Genomic DNA, 19218 nt, shown 5'->3' with positions numbered 1-19218 from the left:
CTAACCTGCGTATACTCTGCCATAGACCTGCTGTACGTTGCATTCTCTCAACTAGCTAGCACTGTCTGGTGACTAGAGCCCTCTTGCAGAATGAGCCTGTGTGTGGGCTAAGGACCCTAGACGTTTCTCTCGAGGCTTTTCACAGCCCTGCAGCTATGCATGGTTGTTCAGCAGATCTATGACTGAGGGAGTCACTCGGAGCTTCGTGTACAATATATTAAGTATATATGAGATTTAGTGCAGTGAATTTACTTAACTGCGTTAACACAAGTTTAGTGCACTTCAGAAGTGTTAAGATAATTGTATCGGTTGCTGTTTTAATTCTACTGACATTTCTCCCGTTGTTACGGGAGACTCTCAATGTTAGCCTATTTTTGTACTTGTGTAGGTTAGATGGTGATCCTGAGTGCTAAGAAGGTACAGTACCGAGGTTTACACTCTTAGAGAAAACGTAATGACAGTGTACACATCTGTATTTTAGGATACTTTACAGAGAACAAAATAGGAACTGACTATAAAACTGTCAATTCAATGGCTTTTAACAAATCTTACTAGTTGAATCTTGATGCTAGAGCCATTTTTCGAGCCATTTTTCTTGCTCTTTAATATTTGTGATGCGCGATCACTGGAGATGGTTAGTTTAATGTTCCTAATTCAAATCTTAACCCAGACATGACTAAGATGCTGAGTTAGAGCTCTGGAATACAAGAAAAGCCAACTTTGCCTCGTTTTTTGAGGCAGATTTTAGATCTGATGATGTAAACGTATGGATCATTAGAGTCCCAATTAGAGTGAAGTCGCTTTTTTTGACTTGTGAGGGAAAGAAAGCTACAGCCTTACAAAATACACTTAGGTTATCTACAATCTGAAATGAAGGAAATTACAAAATTATGTTTTGTTGCTATCTACGATGTTGCTGATTTGTTTTGGAATATTTTTACACTTATTTTTCTACACTGTAGATATGACTGATGGAATATGAAGAAAATGGAGCTTATGGAAGAAAGGTTTTGAGTGTCTTAAGATAAAACAACTGCTAAAATCGTATAGTTGATACAGAATTTAGGATGCACAACTGCTGTGCAATTCATCAGGTGTGAGTGGTGTTGTCCTTCTTTAAGGGAAAACAAGTCTCGGAAACTGAAATGTAACTGCACCGTTGCAGATGCTAAACCAAAGAGTGCCACTTTAGTGAGACTCATTTAAATGAAAAGGAATGACTCCTTCGTTTGTGTACATTAAGCAACACTTCCCCCTCGTGGAATGTCAGTAGAACAGAAGGTAACTGATGTGTCCATTTTATTTTTTTAACATGCTAATCAACAGATACTGCAAAAGCTGAACAGTGTAACTGTGTGTACAGATAATGATAGCCTTCGACCTTACATTTTAAGACGATGGGTTTTCCTAGTAGTATAAAGGAAGGGTTGACCGATTTCAATTTTTGGACTTTGTTTGTAAATGCTGTGCTAGCAGATGGAACTTGTATTTTTGCAATAAAGTTGTTATAAATTGCTCCAAACAGGAGCACAGTATGAAGATTGTCTGTTTCTTTGTGACTTTGCTATGCTGCTCTAATCCCTTGCGCTAAAAATGATCATTTAAGGCAGTTGTACGTTACAACTAGACCCAAGAGTTCTTCCCAGACAATCACTGATCATAAGTCAGTGTTAAAACATTTTCAGCTTCTGCTTGTGGCCAGTAAGGGTGATAAGGAATGTACACCAACATCCTGCTTCCTCCCTTTGTAAAAACCCCTAAGGCGCTCCAATTTGAGAATTTTGGAAAAGGTCAATAGGAAGAATAACTAGCTAGCTGACTTGCACCTCGGATAACAGTCCATGTGTGAATGGCAGTTTTTGCATGACTGCAACATTTGGCTCGGAGAGTTTTGGCAGTTCCTTGTCCTCACACCTCTGCTCTCCTCCTTCCTCCAGGTGCATCTGCAGCATTGTCTTGAGCACATCAGATGCACTAAAGCTCCTGCCGTAGTCCTCATAATACCGTAGTCTTAGTATAGTCCTCAAGCTTGTGGCTAGACATCTAGAAACGTGTTTAGATACGCGAGGAGGACCTCCCTCCTCATTAAGAATTTGCTCCACCGTGCTCTCATGTAGAAGTGTGAGTGAGTACTTTATGGTGGAAAAACTCCACGTGTCCTTGAATAACTCATTTAGGGTCAGCTGGATGATAGAGAGGGTTGGTTCTCAGGCTGAACTGTAATCTTCTTGAAGGAGGCCATTTCTCTCCTGAAATGCCAGGGTCACCTGGTAAATACTGGTTGGTCCACATTGGCGTTTGGGAGCCATTGCAGATTGCACTCTGGGGCCTTCTTCTCTTGCTCGACTCCGTGGTGACCCTGGCCTTTTACCTTGTCTATACGGGTAACACTATTTCCTTAAAATCAGTTCTTCATACCTATTTTAAGAGAAGTTCTCCTCCACAGCTAATCAGCCATTGTCTAAGTTGAGGCAAGGTGGCGGATTTATTTAAACATTTTATTTAACCTTTATTTAACCAGGTAGGCTAGTTGAGAACAAGTTCTCATTTACAATTGCGATCTGGCCAAGATAAAGCATAGCAATTCGACACATACAACAACAGAGTTACACATGGAATAAACAAAACATACAGTCAATAATACAGTAGAAAAATAAGTATATATACAATGTGAGCAAATGAGGTGAGATAAGGGAGGTAAAGGCAAAAAAAAGGCCATGGTGGCAAAGTAAATACAATATAGCAAGTAAAACACTGGAATGGTAGATTTGCAGTGGAAGAATGTGCAAAGTAGAAATAGAAATAATGGGGTGCAAAGGAGCAAAATAAATGAATAAATAAATACAGTAGGGGAAGAGGTAGTTGTTTGGGCTAAATTATAGATGGGCTATGTACAGGTGCAGTAATCTGTGAGCTGCTCTGACAGCTTAAAGTGCTTAAAGCTAGTGAGGGAGATTTTTGCAGTTCGTTCCAGTCATTGGCACCAGAGAACTGGAAGGAAAGACGACCAAAGGAGAAATTGGCTTTGGGGGTGACCAGTGTGATATACCTGCTGTAGCGCGTGCTACGAGTGGGTGCTGCTATGGTGACCAGTGAGCTGAGATAAGGCGGGGCTTTACCTAGCAGAGACTTGTAGATAACCTGTAGCCAGTGGGTTTGGCGACGAGTATGAAGCGAGAGCCAACCAACGAGAGCGTACAGGTCGCAATGGTGGGTAGTGTATGGGGCTTTGGTGACAAAACGGATGGCACTGTCATAGACTGCATCCAGTTTGTTGAGTAGAGTGTTGGAGGCTATTTTATAGATGACATCACCGAAGTCGAGGATCGGTAGGATGGTCAGTTTTACGAGGGTATGTTTGGCAGCATGAGTGAAGGATGCTTTGTTGCGATATAGGAAGCCGATTCTAGATGTAATTTTAGATTGGAGATGCTTAATGTGAGTCTGGAAGGAGAGTTTACAGTCTAACCAGACACCTAGGTATTTGTAGTTGTCCACGTAAGTCAGAGCCGTCCAGAGTAGTGATGCTGGACGGGCGAGCAGGTGCGGGCAGTGATCGGTTGAACAGCATGCATTTAGTTTTACTTGCGTTTAAGAGCAGTCGGAGGCCACGGAAGGAGAGTTGTATGGCATTGAAGCTCGTCTGGAGGTTAGTTAACACAGTGTCCAAAGAAGGGCCAGAAGTATACAGAATGGTGTCGTCTGCGTAGAGGTGTATCAGAATCACCAGCAGCAAGAGCAACATCATTGATGTATACAGAGATGAAGCAGGGTGTTAGATGAAAGAAAGACCCTCAATCCTAAAGTTTATTTTAATTGTATCTTCCTGCAAATAACCCTATAAATACAAGTTCACATGTAAAATTTTAAAAAAGGGTAAAGAGAGGTCACCTGTAGTAGCCCAGTCAAAAACAGTTGTCAATCCAGGATTGGTACATCCATTGGTACATCCATCTTCACAGCTCTGTCTATGAATTTGAGAGGGGTTTTATTTCTCCAGAACCATCTCTTAGCTGGTGGAGCGGGCTGACCACTTTGTTGTTTCTCCAAATGCCCCTTTCATCTCTCCCATTTTGCTTTTGAAGATGTGTAAAAGCAGGTTACTCTAGGGATACAGTATGTTCCCCTCTCCCAGTGAGGCTTATTGGCCAATAAAGTTGTGCACCAACAGTTCTGGGGCAAGTGGGTCAGGATACAGTCAGCCTCCCTGGTGGTGTTTGTGTCAGATGCCAGTCATGCTGAAGCCCTGAGTCCACTGGGGTGGAAGCAGTCCAATTGAGAAGGAGGATCAGTACCACCTGATGATGCTGTTATTAGTGCATGATGATGATGATGCTGCTGTTATTAGTGCATGATGATGATGCTGTTATTAGTGCATGATGATGCTGTTATTAGTGCATGATGATGAATATGATGCTGTAATTAGTGCATGCTGAAGATGGTGATGATGCTGTTATCAGTGCACGATGATGATGCTGTTATTAGTGCATGATGATGATGCTGTTATTAGTGCATGATGATGATGCTGTTATTAGTGCATGATGGTGATGTTGTTACTAGTGCATGATGATGATGTTGTTATTAGTGCATGATGATGATGCTGCTGTTATTAGTGCATGATGATGATACTCTTATTAGTGCATGATGATGATGATGTTGTTATTAGTGCATGATGATAATGATGCTGTTATTAGTGCATGATGATAATGCTGTTATTAGTGCATGATGATGATGATGTTGTTATTAGTGCATGATGATGATGATGCTGCTGTTATTAGTGCATGATGATGATGCTGTTATTAGTGCATGATGATGCTGTCATTAGTGCATGATGATGATTATGATGCTGTAATTAGTGCATGATGAGGATGATGATGATGCTGTTATCAGTGCATGATGATGATGCTGTTATTAGTGCATGATGATGCTGCTGTTATTAGTGCATGATGATGATGCTGTTATTAGTGCATGATGGTGATGTTGTTATTAGTGCATGATGATGATGCTGCTGTTATTAGTGCATGATGATGATACTCTTATTAGTGCATGATGATGATGATGTTGTTATTAGTGCATGATGATAATGATGCTGTTATTAGTGCATGATGATAATGCTGTTATTAGTGCATGATGATGCTGTTATTAGTGCATGCTGATGATTATGATGCTGTAATTAGTGCATGATGAGGATGATGATGATGCTGTTATTAGTGCATGATGATGATGCTGTTATTAGTGCATGATGATGATGCTGTTATTAGTGCATGATGATGATGCTGTTATTAGTGCATGATGATGATGTTGTTACTAGTGCATGATGATGATGTTATTATTAGTGCATGATGATGATGATGCTGTTATTAGTGCATGATGATGATGCTGTAATTAGTGCATGATGATGATGATGCTGTAATTAGTGCACCCAGAACATTGCGCTACGTGGGACTACCGACAGGCTGAACGAGCCAAATAATGGGAACTTTCTCAATAATCTTAGAGATGGTAGCATATATGGTTGCAAATCTCTATAGCTTATATTTTTAGCTACTGTATATTTTTAGCTGAAATGGTTTCCACTAGCTAACGTTAACAGGCTAGGTTAGGCTACTGCCTTAATCACTAATCATCTTCATCACACACAAACATTAAAAAAAACAATACAATAGTTTAAATGGCAGATTCCTTTTAATTAATGTTTCACAATTTGATAATCCCGTGAAAAAACACACATATCACCATAACTACCAAGGAAAGTGGAAGTGAACTTCAGGAGAATTGGAAATGGGGTAAGAGGTGGGAACTGCAGCAATGGTTATGAGCTGGTGGCTGGGACATTGCCGGCGGTGGAGTAGACGATCAGGGGCGCTTGAGGGCGGCAGACAATTTCCAAAATGGCGCCACAAATTCAAGTGCTGCGATAGGCGACCGCCTAATCTTGTCTAATGGGAGGGCCGGCCCTGAGCACACCCCCTCCAGCCAGGCATTATTCTGCACTGTTTGAGTTAAGGGTGTCTGTCACAATATTTATTAATTTAACCACTTTTGCAGTAATATATTTTTTACAAAACCCTCCATTTCATATGAGTCTTATGGACATTACGCTGGCGTCCGAGCTGGGCATCCCCACTCAACCCCTCTTCATTCCCATGGATGTTAGAGCACTGGACGGGCGCTCTATAGGCTGGGTCACTGTCACGATCGTCTTTAGGAGAGAGAGATGACCAAGGCGCAGCGTGTGCAAAATACATCTTCTTTTATTAGAAGAGAGGAAAAACACGAAAACGAACACTATACACAAAACAAACCAAAACAACAAACGACCGTGAAGCTAAATGACGTAAGTGCATGGACAAGCAACAAACGTTCAACATAGACAATTACCCACAAACACATGATGCCCATGGCTGCCTTAAATATGGCTCCCAATTAGAGACAATAAACCACAGCTGTCTCTAATTGAGAACCAATCCAGGCAGCCATCGACATACAAACACCTAGACAAGACATTTCCCCATTAAACCTACAAACCCCTAGACAACCCAAAACACATACTTCCCCATGTCACACCCTGACCTAACTAAAATAATAATGAAAACAAAGATAACTAAGGCCAGGGTGTGACAGTCACCGACCATACCACCCCCATCAATCTACGAGTGTCAGGGAACCACAGTGAGATGATCCAATTCCTGCTAATTGATTCTCCGCATGTTCGGTAGCATTGGCATTCTCTTGGCTCCAGCGACACAATCCCTCGATTGACTGGTCTACTGGTGCCATCGGGGGCTGGAGCCCGTTTTGCCATGCTCATTGCCTGAAATCAGCACTGCCTGCCCCGGGACGTCTTCCTGGGGGCTTGGAAATTGCCCCGAACCTCTCCGCCATTCCAGTGGAGTACCAGGACCTCCGGGAGGGGTTCAGTAAGGCCCGGGCCACTTCGCTTCCACAACACTGACCGGTACCCAAAGGAGGTTAAACCAGATGCGCTGGCCAGCCGCTATAGCCCCATGGCTACACCCCTGGAAGCCGAGACCTTTTCCCCCCTGCTCCAAAATCAATAGCCCCTCTGCTGTTCGTCCTCTGGTGCTCCGTATACTTCATACTTTTCATGTGTCTAGACCAAAACCCATGTCTCACTGCCCTTTGTCTCCTGTTTCCAGGCCCACCCCTCTCCCCCGTCACATCGACAGCCAACCGGCATACAGGGTGAGAAGCCTCCTGAAAGTTCAACATCGGGTCAGGGGATTCCAGTACCTGGATGACTGGGACGGTTATGGCCCGGAGGAGAGGTGCTGGGTCTCCACTAGGGACATCCTGGACCCATCTCTGAATTCCAACGCTGACACCCTGCTCAACCAGGTATGCGTCCAGGTAGGATGCCAGGTGGCGTCCCTAGAGGGGGGGCTACTGTTACACCCTGATCTGTTTCACCTGTGATTGTCTCCACCCCGCTACAGGTGTCGCCCATCTTCCCCACTTATCTCCTGGGTATTTATACCTGTGTTATTTATACCTGTGTTTTCTGTCTGTCTGTGCCAGTTCGTCCTGTTTGTTCAAGTCAACCAGAGTTTTCTCTCAGCTCCTGCTTTTCCCCAGTCTCTTTCTCGCCCTCCTGGTTTTGACCCTTGCCTGTCCTGACTCTGAGCCTGCCATCCTGTGCCTTTGCTACTACTCTGGATTATCGACCCCCTGCCTGCCTTGACCTGTCATTTGCTTGCTCCTGCTGCAATAAACATTGTTACTTCAACAGTCTGTACTTGGGTCTTAACTTAAACCTGATAGAGCTAGCTGTTGCAGTGTGACGGGTACAATTGTTGACATGGGATGTGTGTTTGAGTGCCTCTGGCCAGGTTCCTGGTCTGCAGCTATCAGAGAGGATCAGGCCAGGTGAGGACCAATTTTCTCCCCAGGCAGCGAGAAGAGACTGCAGGGGTGAATACTCCCAGGTGATTTTATTGATACGTGTCGGCCCTTAGGTCTTCATCAGGCAGTGAAGCCTTAAGGGTCGAAATGTATCAATAAAATCACCTGGGAGCATGAACAGCAGTGTGCTGGTTTTCCTTTTTGTTTTTCAGGAGTTCGCCAGTGTCCAGCACCTGCAAAAAAAGTACCTAGATGTGAATATGTTCTTCAGCTTTTGTACATGTACTCCCATGTGTAGCCTATTAACTCTCCCAACTGGTCTGGCACACCGATCACTCTTTTTAAAAGTAGCTTTCAACATAATGACTAATGTTAGTGCAGAGTGCTCTATTGCCCGACATTGTGAGAGCGCGTGCCATCATTACAGTACAGGGGTGGAGAGTGGCAACTCAGAGCGAGCACATGGAGAAAAGAGAGAGCATGTGCGGCTTTCTCACTTACGTAAATATATCCATGTACAAAAATGTGCTATTAGGGTTGCGTGGCTCGTGCGCAACCGCGTATGCAGCTCCATCCTCTTCTACGATTGTCAAACTGTTTTATACCACTGTGTCTCACAGACTACCAATATCAAGACCATAACCAACGTAAACTGTTAGTCAACATTCATATCGAGAATTGATAACTTTCCAAAACAGATTCCCACTGTGGAGCTAAAGAGAAGTTCTAATTTCCTGAGTGTATCTGCCTATTGCTGGAACACGGACCGGACAGCTTTCGGATTGTGTCAGTACTCCGGACTATTTTCTCTTTTCCCATCTACAACCCATGTCGAGTGGCCGGTCCGTCCTGGAGGGCACGGGAGGAGCTATGGACGGCGCCCTGCGCTCGGTTCGGAAGGGCATCTCGTGTCGCTTCCAGGACACGAACTGCACGCGCATCGTGGAGACGCTTTCCTCCTGGAATGACACCGTGGTCAATGAGTACCGGCTGGTGGATCTGCCTTCTGTCACCTCTGTAAGTGTTTCACCTGTGTATTCTGTCCCACGAAATTAAATAAATAGTCGAAGTAGCCTGATCATTCATGCAGGACTACGTTTGGGTTGAGTGGTTTGCTTTGAGTATGGTTGTAAGAATTTGCTATGTTTGTACATGCTGTTCCTCATGTCAAATCATTTATTTCAATGACTGATGCAGCTATAATTTCTGAATGTCATTGCCTTGTCTTGTTCAGAAATCTTTATCTAACTATATCAACAATTCAGATGGACATAGATAAAAAAAATAACGGATATTTCTGCATGATAGGCACATTAGGCCTACAGAAAATCTACTCTCAGCAAAAAAAAGCTCTCTTGACAGCTGTTATGTAATGCATGAATACCATTCTTCTCTGGGTGCAGATCTGACATATCAAAAATGCTTATCCATTCACCCTGCAATACAGTGTTATGTTCTACAGAGCAAATCTGCCTAGAGAATGAAAAGTAAGCAAGATGTTCATTGCACTTAGAGTCAAATAGTATCATGTGCATCAAACATTCATGGTTTGGTTAGACTGTCCATCAATAATAACACTACGCAGCAATGATTCAGAATGGACTTACATTCTTCAGCCTTACTCTTTGTCTGTACTGTATAGTGCCTACCCAAGGCTATTGATTTGTCACCTATTTGCAAACCTTTATTGATGGCCCGTGTCCATGTTCCTGTCTTTTGCTCTCTCTCTTTCTGCCGGTCTGTCTGTCTGTCTGTCCGTCTCTCTCTGTCCGTCTCTCTGTCTGTCTCTGTCTGTCGGTCTCACTCTGTGTTTGTGTGTTTCATAGTTATTTGTGAGGTATTTAATGTAACTGTCTAGCTTGCATTCTCATCTGTCTTACTAAATTGTTCTTAAAGAATGTTACCCACAGTGTAAATACTAATGCTGAGCTTTTTTTTAAATCAAAGGGTAAATGAGGTGCAGAGCCCCTTTGTTGGGTAAATATCACCTGCCACCTTTGATTAAATATCAGGATGTCTTTCTGTACATTCTGATGGCATTTCCCTGTTGTTGTTAGTCTGTCCCTGTCCATGAGTTGACACAGCTGTGAGGGATTGAATTCAGATAAAGGATGTTTGAGTATCACAGTTAGACTGCACAACTTTAATCAGAACCATCCTGTCAGCATAGAAAGGTTTGAAACAAACTGAGTCTAATTTAAAATAATAATTTTAAAAAATCCTGAATATTTGTGTTCTACTTTCATGCTGGATTTTGATGTGAATGTTTTCACTCAGCGATAGCTGACTCATTTGAGCTGCGCCCACCTGCTTTCCCTCTCCTATCCCTATCTTAGCTCAACATACAGAATTGCATCAAATCGCTTCACAAACCGCTGCAGACCCCTGCATTTCCAGATATTGTTTGTTGGTCCGTTCATTTTGGGGTTTATGGTTTTCATTTTTTCCACACGCACTCAAATCGCCGCCGTCAACTTTCGAGAGAGAAGTCTCCATGGTATACACAGACGCCGAGTGACTCGAGCATTGCAATACGTTGTTGGGTTTTGCATAGAAAGAGCACTTCATTGATATTGTGGAACAATAGCAGGACTGTCAGTTTGTGATTAGACGTGCACTTGGGAAAATGAACCGATCCATCTTCATTCCTGAAGGAAACGAGGCACTGCAGAAGGTTGACAATTTGTGCAATACAAAAAACATGAAATGTATATTATTAATAGACAGAAATGCATTCCGTATGTCCCATAGGCACTTGACATGCCTGATTTCTCGTGGCACTTCTGCAACTGTAGCCAGACATAATGAGATTGCCAGAGGCTGTTGGAAAATGGGTTAGTGGCACTGTCTATTGTGTGTGATTCATATAAACATGAATAAAAAAATATGAATCCACTTACACCAGAGTGACTAGGGTTGTTGATTCATAAAACAGGCCTTCCAGAGATTAAATTAAGCCAGTGTAATGCCAACCTCTGCAATGAAATGATCCAATCCTTTTAGTCACCTTGTGTTACAGTGCTTTAATGACACAGCTGAAGCAGCAGGTGGCACACTGCCTCCTCATAATGGCCGATGGTCACTGACCTTCAGATATGTTTTTTTTATTTAACTAGGCAAGTCAGTTATGAACAAATTCTGATTTATAATGACAGCATACCCCGGCCAAATCTGGACGACGCTGGGACAATTGCGAGCCGCGCTATGGGACTCCCAATCACAGCCAGGTGTGATACAGCATGGATTCATACCAGGGACTGTAGTACCAGGGACTCTTGCACTGAGACCGCTGCGCCACTTGACATGTAGTCCTGTGGCCTTTCCCCAAAACTCCTCTCTTAGTCCCCAATAGCATATCTATCTGAAGAGTTGACAGGTGATTACTATAGCCCAACCGATATATTGGTTTACCGATATTATCGGCCGATATTGTCCTTGTAACACTATACTGCTATTGGCTCTTAATATCAGCCTCACGTGCCTTCTTCACACTCTAAATACTCAGTTAGCTGTTCCATTTAGTAATTAATTTAAGCATTACCCAAAACCCCGCCCGGTTGTTGTGTGGTATTTAAGCCTTTACATTTGAAAGACCACGATGACATGAGGAGCGGTCCAAAAAACGGCCTTAATTAAATCCCCATATCAACAGATGTTCCCACAGAGGAGGCACCGTGACTGTCTTCAGCACATCAATAACTCTGATGCTGGGGGCGTTGTGTTTACATGCAGGTAAACTGTCTCAATCGATTCTCCTCCACTGAGCTGTACACGCACACGACAGAAAAACCAATCGCCCAGGTAATCCAGCCAGAGGCCGTCAGCACGACAGAGGGGAAAAAAAGAGATCAATTCAGAAAACTCCCCAAGTTTACCATCAATCATTATATATGTATCGGAGGTGAAAGATCAATTCAGAAACAAATGGAAGAAAAGTTCACAAAAGTCATGTTCATCTCATCCCCAGCCATGTGTAGCCTGTTATACTATAAGCCTGGCAAGCAAAGCTAGTCAGGCTCTGGGTCACTGAGATTCTTATTTCTACACCACGCACAACCACTTCAAATGGAGGTTTTCCAATTCAAATCTCCCTGATCAGAAGCATGGAGGTCCATCGAGAAATGGGATTGTGGAGATCTACATACGGACACTGTGTCCACAAAGTATCCTCCTCCTATAACCGATGATTAGCCTGTCAGACTGTGTCCCACACATTCTCAGCATGAAAGGTTGTGTGTATGAACATACAGTTGAAGTCGAAGTTTACATACACCTTAGCCAAATACATTTAAACTCAGTTTTCTACAATTCCTGACATTTCATCCTAGTAAAAATTGCCTGTGTTAAGTCAGTTAGGATCACCACTTTATTTTCAGAATGTGAAATGTCAGAATAATAGTAGAGAGAATTATTTATTTAAGCTTTTATTTCTTTCATCACATTCCTAGTGGGTCAGAAGTATACATACACTCAATTAGTATTTGGTAGCTTTGCCTTTAAATTGTTTAACTTGGGTCAAATATTTCTGGTAGCCTTCCACAAGCTTCCCACAATAAGTTGAATTTTGGCCCATTCCTCCTGACAGAGCTGGTGTAACTGAGTCAGGTTTGTAGGCCTCCTTGCTCGCACACGCTTTTTCAGTTCTGCCCACACATTTTCTATAGGATTGAGGTCAGGACTTTGTGATGGCCACTCCAATACCTTGACTTTGTTGTCCTTAAGCCATTTTGCCACAACTTTGGAATTATGCTTGGTGTCATTGTCCATTTGGAAGACCCATTTGCGACCAAGCTTTAACTTCCTGACTGATGTCTTGAGATGTTGCTTCAATATATGCACATATTTTTCCTTCCCTCATGATGACATCTATTTTGTGATGTGCACCAGTCCCTCCTGCAGCAAAGCACCCCCACAACATGATGCTGCCACCCCCGTGCTTCACGGTTGGGATGGTGTTCTTCGGCTTGCAAGCCTCCCCCTTTTTCCTCCAAACATAACGATGGCCAACCACAGGCCAAACAGTTCTATCTTTGTTTCATCAGACCAGAGGACATTTCTCCAAAAAGTACAATCTTTGTCCCCATGTGCAGTTGCAAACCGGAGGTTGTTTTTTTTATGGCGGTTTTGGAGCAGTGGCTTCTTCCTTGCTGAACGGCCTTTCAGGTTATGTCGATATAGGACTCGTTTTACTGAGGATATAGATAATTTTGTACCTGTTTCCTCCAGCATCTTCACAAGGTCCTTTGTTGTTGTTCTGGGATTGATTTGCACTTTTCGCACCAAAGTACGTTCATCTCTAGGAGACAGAACCCGTCTCCTTCCTGAGCGGTATGACGGCAGCGTGGTACCATGGTGTTTATACTTGCGTACTATTGTTTGTACAGATGAACGTGGTACCTTCAGGCGTTTGTAAATTGCTCCCAAGGATGAACCAGACTTGTGGAGGTCTATAATTCTTTTTCTCAGGGCTTAGCTAATTTCTTTTGATTTTCTCATGATGTCAAGCAAAGAGGCACGGAGTTTGAAGGTAGGCCTTGAAATACACCCACAGGTACACCTCCAATTGACTCAAATGATGTCAATTAGCCTATCAGAAGCTTCTAAAGGCATGACATAATTTTCTGGAATTTTCCAAGCAGTTTAAAGGCACAGTCAACTTAGTGTATGTAAACTTCTGACCCACTGGCATTGTGATACAGTGAATTATAAGTGAAATAATCTGCCTGTAAACAATTGTTGTAAAAATGACTTGTGTCATGCACAAAATAGATGTCCTAACCGACTTGCCAAAACTATAGTTTGTTAACAAGAAATTTGTGGAGTGGTTGAAAACGAGTTTTAATGACTCCAACCTAAGTATACGTAAACTTCTGACTTCAACTGTATACCTGTATGTCTTATCTCTATCAGAGTGTGTTTGTACAGCACTGAAAGAGGAGAGAGGATAGAGGCTCAGATGCTGATCGGACGATGAGGCAGACAGGCAAACGTATCCACCCATAAATGCATCATGACTCTATAGCGACACGGTCATCCTTCTGTATGTATCTCAGTGTTTAGAAATAGTTTTTTGAAGGTGCCTGTCATATGAAGTTGATAGAAATCCTAATCACGCTGTGTGGAGTGCCTCTCAGTGGGACTGTACCACGGTGGCTGTGTAATGATGATGTAACAACTGTTTAATAGCTGTGCAATAAGAACTCTTGGTTAGACTGTCTGATGGGTTAGGGACGCTGTTTTATCACGCAACAGGCAAAACTCAACTAAAGAGAAAACAATTACTGCATTGCCTCGGTCATTACAAATCACTCACTTGATTTGTGTTGATAATAATTAGGCCTACAGAAAAACAAGAAAAGAAATGTGATAGAGAATTGTTCCCATACCTCCCTCATGATTTTGAGCTGACTACTGTAGTAAGACTTGTCTGAAATGCATTGGAATTCACGTGTGGAGGAGGAGGAGGAGTTGGGGATGATTGGACAGTTATTAAACAATCTGTTTCCTTTGTGGAATATAGGTGGCCTTGAAAACACAGTCTCCCACTGACTCTCACATGCCTCTCTCACTCATTACCACCCACCACGGCACTGATCGCTGGCTGTGATGGCGACAACTTGTAATTACTACTCTAAAGAGGGAGACCTTAACTGTCTCTGCTCCTAATTAACGCCAAACTAAATGAATTGACCTCATGTATGAGGATGGCTGGACTTCAGTAGCTTTCAAGCTGTCAATTCATGCAAATGGTAATCAGATATTGTTGGCATCGGCAAGTTTTCGAACGTAGCATTAGAGTCAGCACTGAATCAGTTCAAATCGATATTACTTTATTATTAACTCCCTCAGGGACAATTATTAGGTCAGAGAGCACAAGAGCACAATTATATCCTCCACAAGCTAGACAGAAAGAGAGTTTGGACACACCTACTCATTCAAGGGTTTTTATTTATTTGTACTATTTTCTACATTGTAGAATAATAGTGGAAGACGTCAAAACTATGAAGTAACACATATGGAATCGTGTAGTAACCAAAAAAAGTGTTTAACAAATCAAAATATATTTGAGATTCTTCAAAGTAGCCACCCTTTGCCTTGATGACAGCTTTGCACACTCTGGTATTGTACATTCGAACGGACAATTAGACTGTACAGGTGCAGTAAAGGATGAAACGAGAAGGATTCCATGATGTAATTGATGCTGTTAGAAAATATTCAACTATAGAGACACAATGACCTAAATACTGTATACCCTGATGTATTTTGTAAGACTCAAGGGTTGACTGCCTTTTGCACGCACACACACACAAACACAGGCGCACGCGCACACAGGTACACACAATCACACAACAAAAATCTCCCGTTACTGTGTGTGTGAGGCAGCAGTGTAGTCTGATCTCGTGTTGGGAAGAAATCACGGCTGCTGCTTCACTAATGAAAAGAGAAAAGAGTCCCTGAGGATCTCAACGTTACAACAGGAGTATTTTCATCCCCTTATAGAGGGATGCTTTTTAATCAGCAAAACTATTCAGATATGATCAAACTCAACAAAACATTTTAATGAACCTCTGCAGAAAAGTGGTGCCAGGAAGGAACTCTTCAGTCAGTCAGACAGATCTCAGTTGGTCTTTAGTGACACTATGACAGAAGTCCTCCTCCTGGGCTATATGTAGAAAGCAAGCAATCTGAAGCATGTTCATTAGCCAGAATGTTTAAAAAGCTTTTGAGATTTCTTACTGTGATTTGATTGCTGTACCTTTTTGTTCGGAAATGGCAGCCCGGTTTTGGGGATAATGACCAGTGCTCCGATCTCTTTTCAAACCGTTAGCATCAGATTATGATCAGTATTGCACTGTGTATTAGTACCTAATGGTCTCATAGCTGACCTGCATGCACCTAAATATGGGCAGAGAGAATTTTACAGCTCAGAAAGCAAAGATATACACAGGTGCCTTTTCAAAAACCATGTGGGGTATTTTCTTCAAAGTAGATTCTTTTCACGCTTGATGTATCACTGCTTATTTCTTCATTGAAAGGGCAAAGCTTTTACGTTTTTTTGTTCAGCCCTTCCTGTGATCCAGCGCACTTTGATATCATGCGGAAGAATACCCACATTGACTGAACCTCCTGGCTGGCCCAAATACATTTTTTGTTGAATCAGGGTGTCTTCCATAGAAAAACTATATATTTTTAATGTGTAGCCAGAGACAGTTAATATCATGAGAGTCATCTGTCGCATATAATAATATGAATGATGGAAACTGTCTCGGCTAAGTGAAATAAAAGGAAATGGAGAAATAAAGTGCTGGCCAGATGTGCATTTAAAAAAATATATTTCCTATTCATACCACGGCATTGTTGAAGACTTGTTTATAATTGGCTTGAAGGGCGTAATAAAGCGTGCATTGTTTCCCTATAACGAACAGCATATTTGCATGGTAGAATTCAATGGCTATAGTTCATTCTTACATGTACTAAGTTTGGCTAGCTTTTGAAAGCAAAAGTCGAATTGAAAACATTTGTCACGATCGTTATAATGAGTGGACCAAAGCGCAGCGTGATCTGGGTTCCACATCTTTTATTTCTAGGTGAAACTCACAGCAAAACAAAAAACAATACATCTCAAAACTAAACGTGAAGCTAACAATAGGGCTAACAGGCAACTATACATAGTCAAGATCCCACAAAGTACAAAGGGGAAATGGCTGCCTAAATATGATCCCCAATGAGAGACAACGATAAACAACTGCCTCTGATTGGGAACCATACCAGGCCAACATAGAAATATAATTACCTAGATGACCCACACTAGTCACACCCCGACCTAACCAACAAAGAGAATAAAAGGCTCTCTATGGTCAGGGCGTGACAACATTATTGGCATTGTTGAATTGTATTTTGGGGGAATTAAGTATCTTATTGGCTGCCAACCTCTCATCCAATACCTGTAAAAAAAAAACACCCACAAATCTAGTTGTTTCAACAAACTATTATAAAGTAACTGGTTCCACAGGTTGATTTTTTTGTTTACTCATCTTTTTGGTCCAAGTTTTATCTGAACGAAAACATTTAGTTGGCCCAAACTTGAGAAAACTTGAGCAAAAATTCAGTCAATTTAAAATGATGTGTTTGCTGAACTTGTCTCATGTGTGCGTTTAACTACAGTATGAATATTTATTTGGGCATTTTAACAAAACAAAGGCTGTGCTACACACACAGTGTTTTTCACATAGTGTATGTTCATTTATACAATAATTATTATTCAACATGTCCTCACCTGTGATTTGAACTCTCAACCTCTTGACACATGGCATTCTGATATTCCTGCTACGCCACCATGTCTATGTCAGTTATCAGTTAATCTGAATATTCTCTCATCATTGATTTGATTTACTTAATTTAAGCATTTTTTTGGTTTAAGATACCTAATTATCTAATGTTAGTAGGGCATATTAATCTATTTTAATGGTACTCCTTAATCACTATGATAAATAAAATTGTTTTTCTTGAGTGTACTGTTAACAGAGTTGAGGTTGACTTTGAAGTGCAAGGTGTGGCAATACAGATGAACTCCATTTGACAAGACATGGTGGTGCAGCAGGAAGACTGAAATGTTGTGAACTAACAGGTTCAGAGTTCAAATCCCCAGAGAAGGATGTTGAAGATGGATTACTGTATAAATGAACAGTCATCATGTGTGTCAAATATGTAAGTTGAAAACAGTGTATGTGCAACTCTAACACTTTGACCAAGAAGTTGAATAAACCAAAAAAAGGCTGTGAAACCAATTGCTTAATAATATTGAGCTGAAACAACTATTTGTTTTTTTACAGTGCATAGTCATAATAGAAAACAAGTTGTCATACCCCTAGTAATCACTCCTGGTAAAATCATTCCAGCGGACTTATCCAGGGTGTCAGTGGATCAAATAGTGGTGTGATGATGACAGAGTAAGATTATTGACTGCCATAAAAGTTGAGATCTTCAGCTTAACATTGGCTCCGAGAGTTCAATGTGGAACCCATTGTTTTCTTTGAAAGTTGTGTAAGTTCGCTGGAGAAGCCCACACTATCCCAGACATATCTCCCTTATCACCCCTGACATATGCTGCTATTCTGTCCAGGACATATCTTTTCCATTATACCACCCTGTCTGACTGTCTGATGTAGCACCTCTGACTCTTCTTCCTGTTTGATCTGTGGACAGGCAAAGTTTGGGGGCTTTTATCTAAACCCAGTTCAAACACTTCTCCTAGTGGTTGTCAAACACTGCCACCTGGGGGATGCATCACAGACGGGTGTGGTTCATCTGAAGTTATCAACGGAATTCGAGGTCTTTGTCTACAGAGCTAGTGGCCTTGGACTATTTGTCCGGGTGTATTTGCGTGTGGGCCATTATCATCATCATTGTCCTCATAATTGTCCTCCTCCTCCTCCTCGTCATAACGATTGTCTTCTTCCTCTGCTCCCCCTCCTCCCCCTTCTCTCCCTGTTCTTCCTCCTCCTCTTCCTCTTTTTCCTCCTCCTCCTCATCCCCATCATTTTATTTCACAATGTTCTTACCTGCGCCCCCTTCTCCCTGTTAGACTCTGTGAGAGTGGGGTAGTGTGGGACCACCATACATATGCGTACATTCCACTCAGTCTGAGGTGACTGAGACTTGAAATGACAGAGGGAGATTTCGCCTGGTCTTGTTTATTCCATCACGCCTGTGTTGGTGGGGACATTTACCCCTGTTGATTTGTGTTCTCTCGCGGCGGCTTCAGAGCAGTCGAGCAGGAAGTTGACCCTGCATGCCCTGCGCTACTAACTCAACCAAATGCTCTCTTTCTTAAAACCATTCCGGAGACACTCCGGATGGAGAAGGATTAAAAAACTGTGATGTTTGCGTATTGATTTTAATTTGTGAGAGGGAATAGGGAAACTGTCCTTCAAGTCTTTGAATCCAAACGGCTCTTCATTCGTATTGAAGCTCAGAGAAGTTCATTTAAATGTGCGACTCAGATGGCCAGTGAATGTGACAGTAATTATTCACAGTGGAGGAAAACGACTCCGGATGATTATTTGCAGAATTAGTCTGCTTAGTGCTTTAAGGCTGGATAATCACTTAATAATAATTATGATTATGTTTTATCTTTTTTCAGCCTTGCAGAGAAAAGGAAAAGGTTGAAAACAGTGTCACGGTCTAAATCGGGGGGTATAACTCTCCAGTGGTCTACAGTCACAGTCCTGCTAGTTTTCGTTTTCCCCTGGAGCCTAGTTGATGAATTAATGTCACTGACTGCACAAGTCAAAATTAGCCACTGATTAAAATGGCAAGAGCAGAAACCAGCATGCACTACCCGGCTAACAACAA

The 19218-nt window shown here is 42.1% G+C and overlaps 2 protein-coding genes across 4 annotated transcripts in view; both read left to right on the top strand.

Annotated features, from left to right (window-relative positions):
• LOC139570790 (ubiquitin carboxyl-terminal hydrolase 54-like) overlaps positions 1-1539 on the top strand; it is a 125231-nt gene extending 123692 nt beyond the window's left edge. For all 3 annotated transcript variants that reach the window (XM_071392975.1, XM_071392974.1, XM_071392976.1), the window contains one exon: positions 1-1539. This exon is cut by the window's left edge and continues 1709 nt beyond it. The gene's annotated coding sequence lies outside the window, so the exon portion shown is untranslated.
• Positions 1540-8391: 6852 nt separating this feature from the next.
• Positions 8392-19218, top strand: part of LOC139570791 (melanopsin-A-like) — a 75247-nt gene continuing 64420 nt past the window's right edge. Inside the window, exon 1 of the mRNA XM_071392979.1 lies at positions 8392-8880. Within this exon, the coding sequence (XP_071249080.1) occupies positions 8692-8880 (189 nt within the window). The 5' untranslated portion in view covers positions 8392-8691. The remainder of the gene's footprint in view (positions 8881-19218) is intronic.

Source organism: Salvelinus alpinus, chromosome 3, assembly GCF_045679555.1.
Source record: "Salvelinus alpinus chromosome 3, SLU_Salpinus.1, whole genome shotgun sequence".
In the NCBI taxonomy this organism is placed as follows: Eukaryota; Metazoa; Chordata; class Actinopteri; order Salmoniformes; family Salmonidae; genus Salvelinus; species Salvelinus alpinus.
This window is presented reverse-complemented; position numbering and strand designations above follow the sequence as displayed.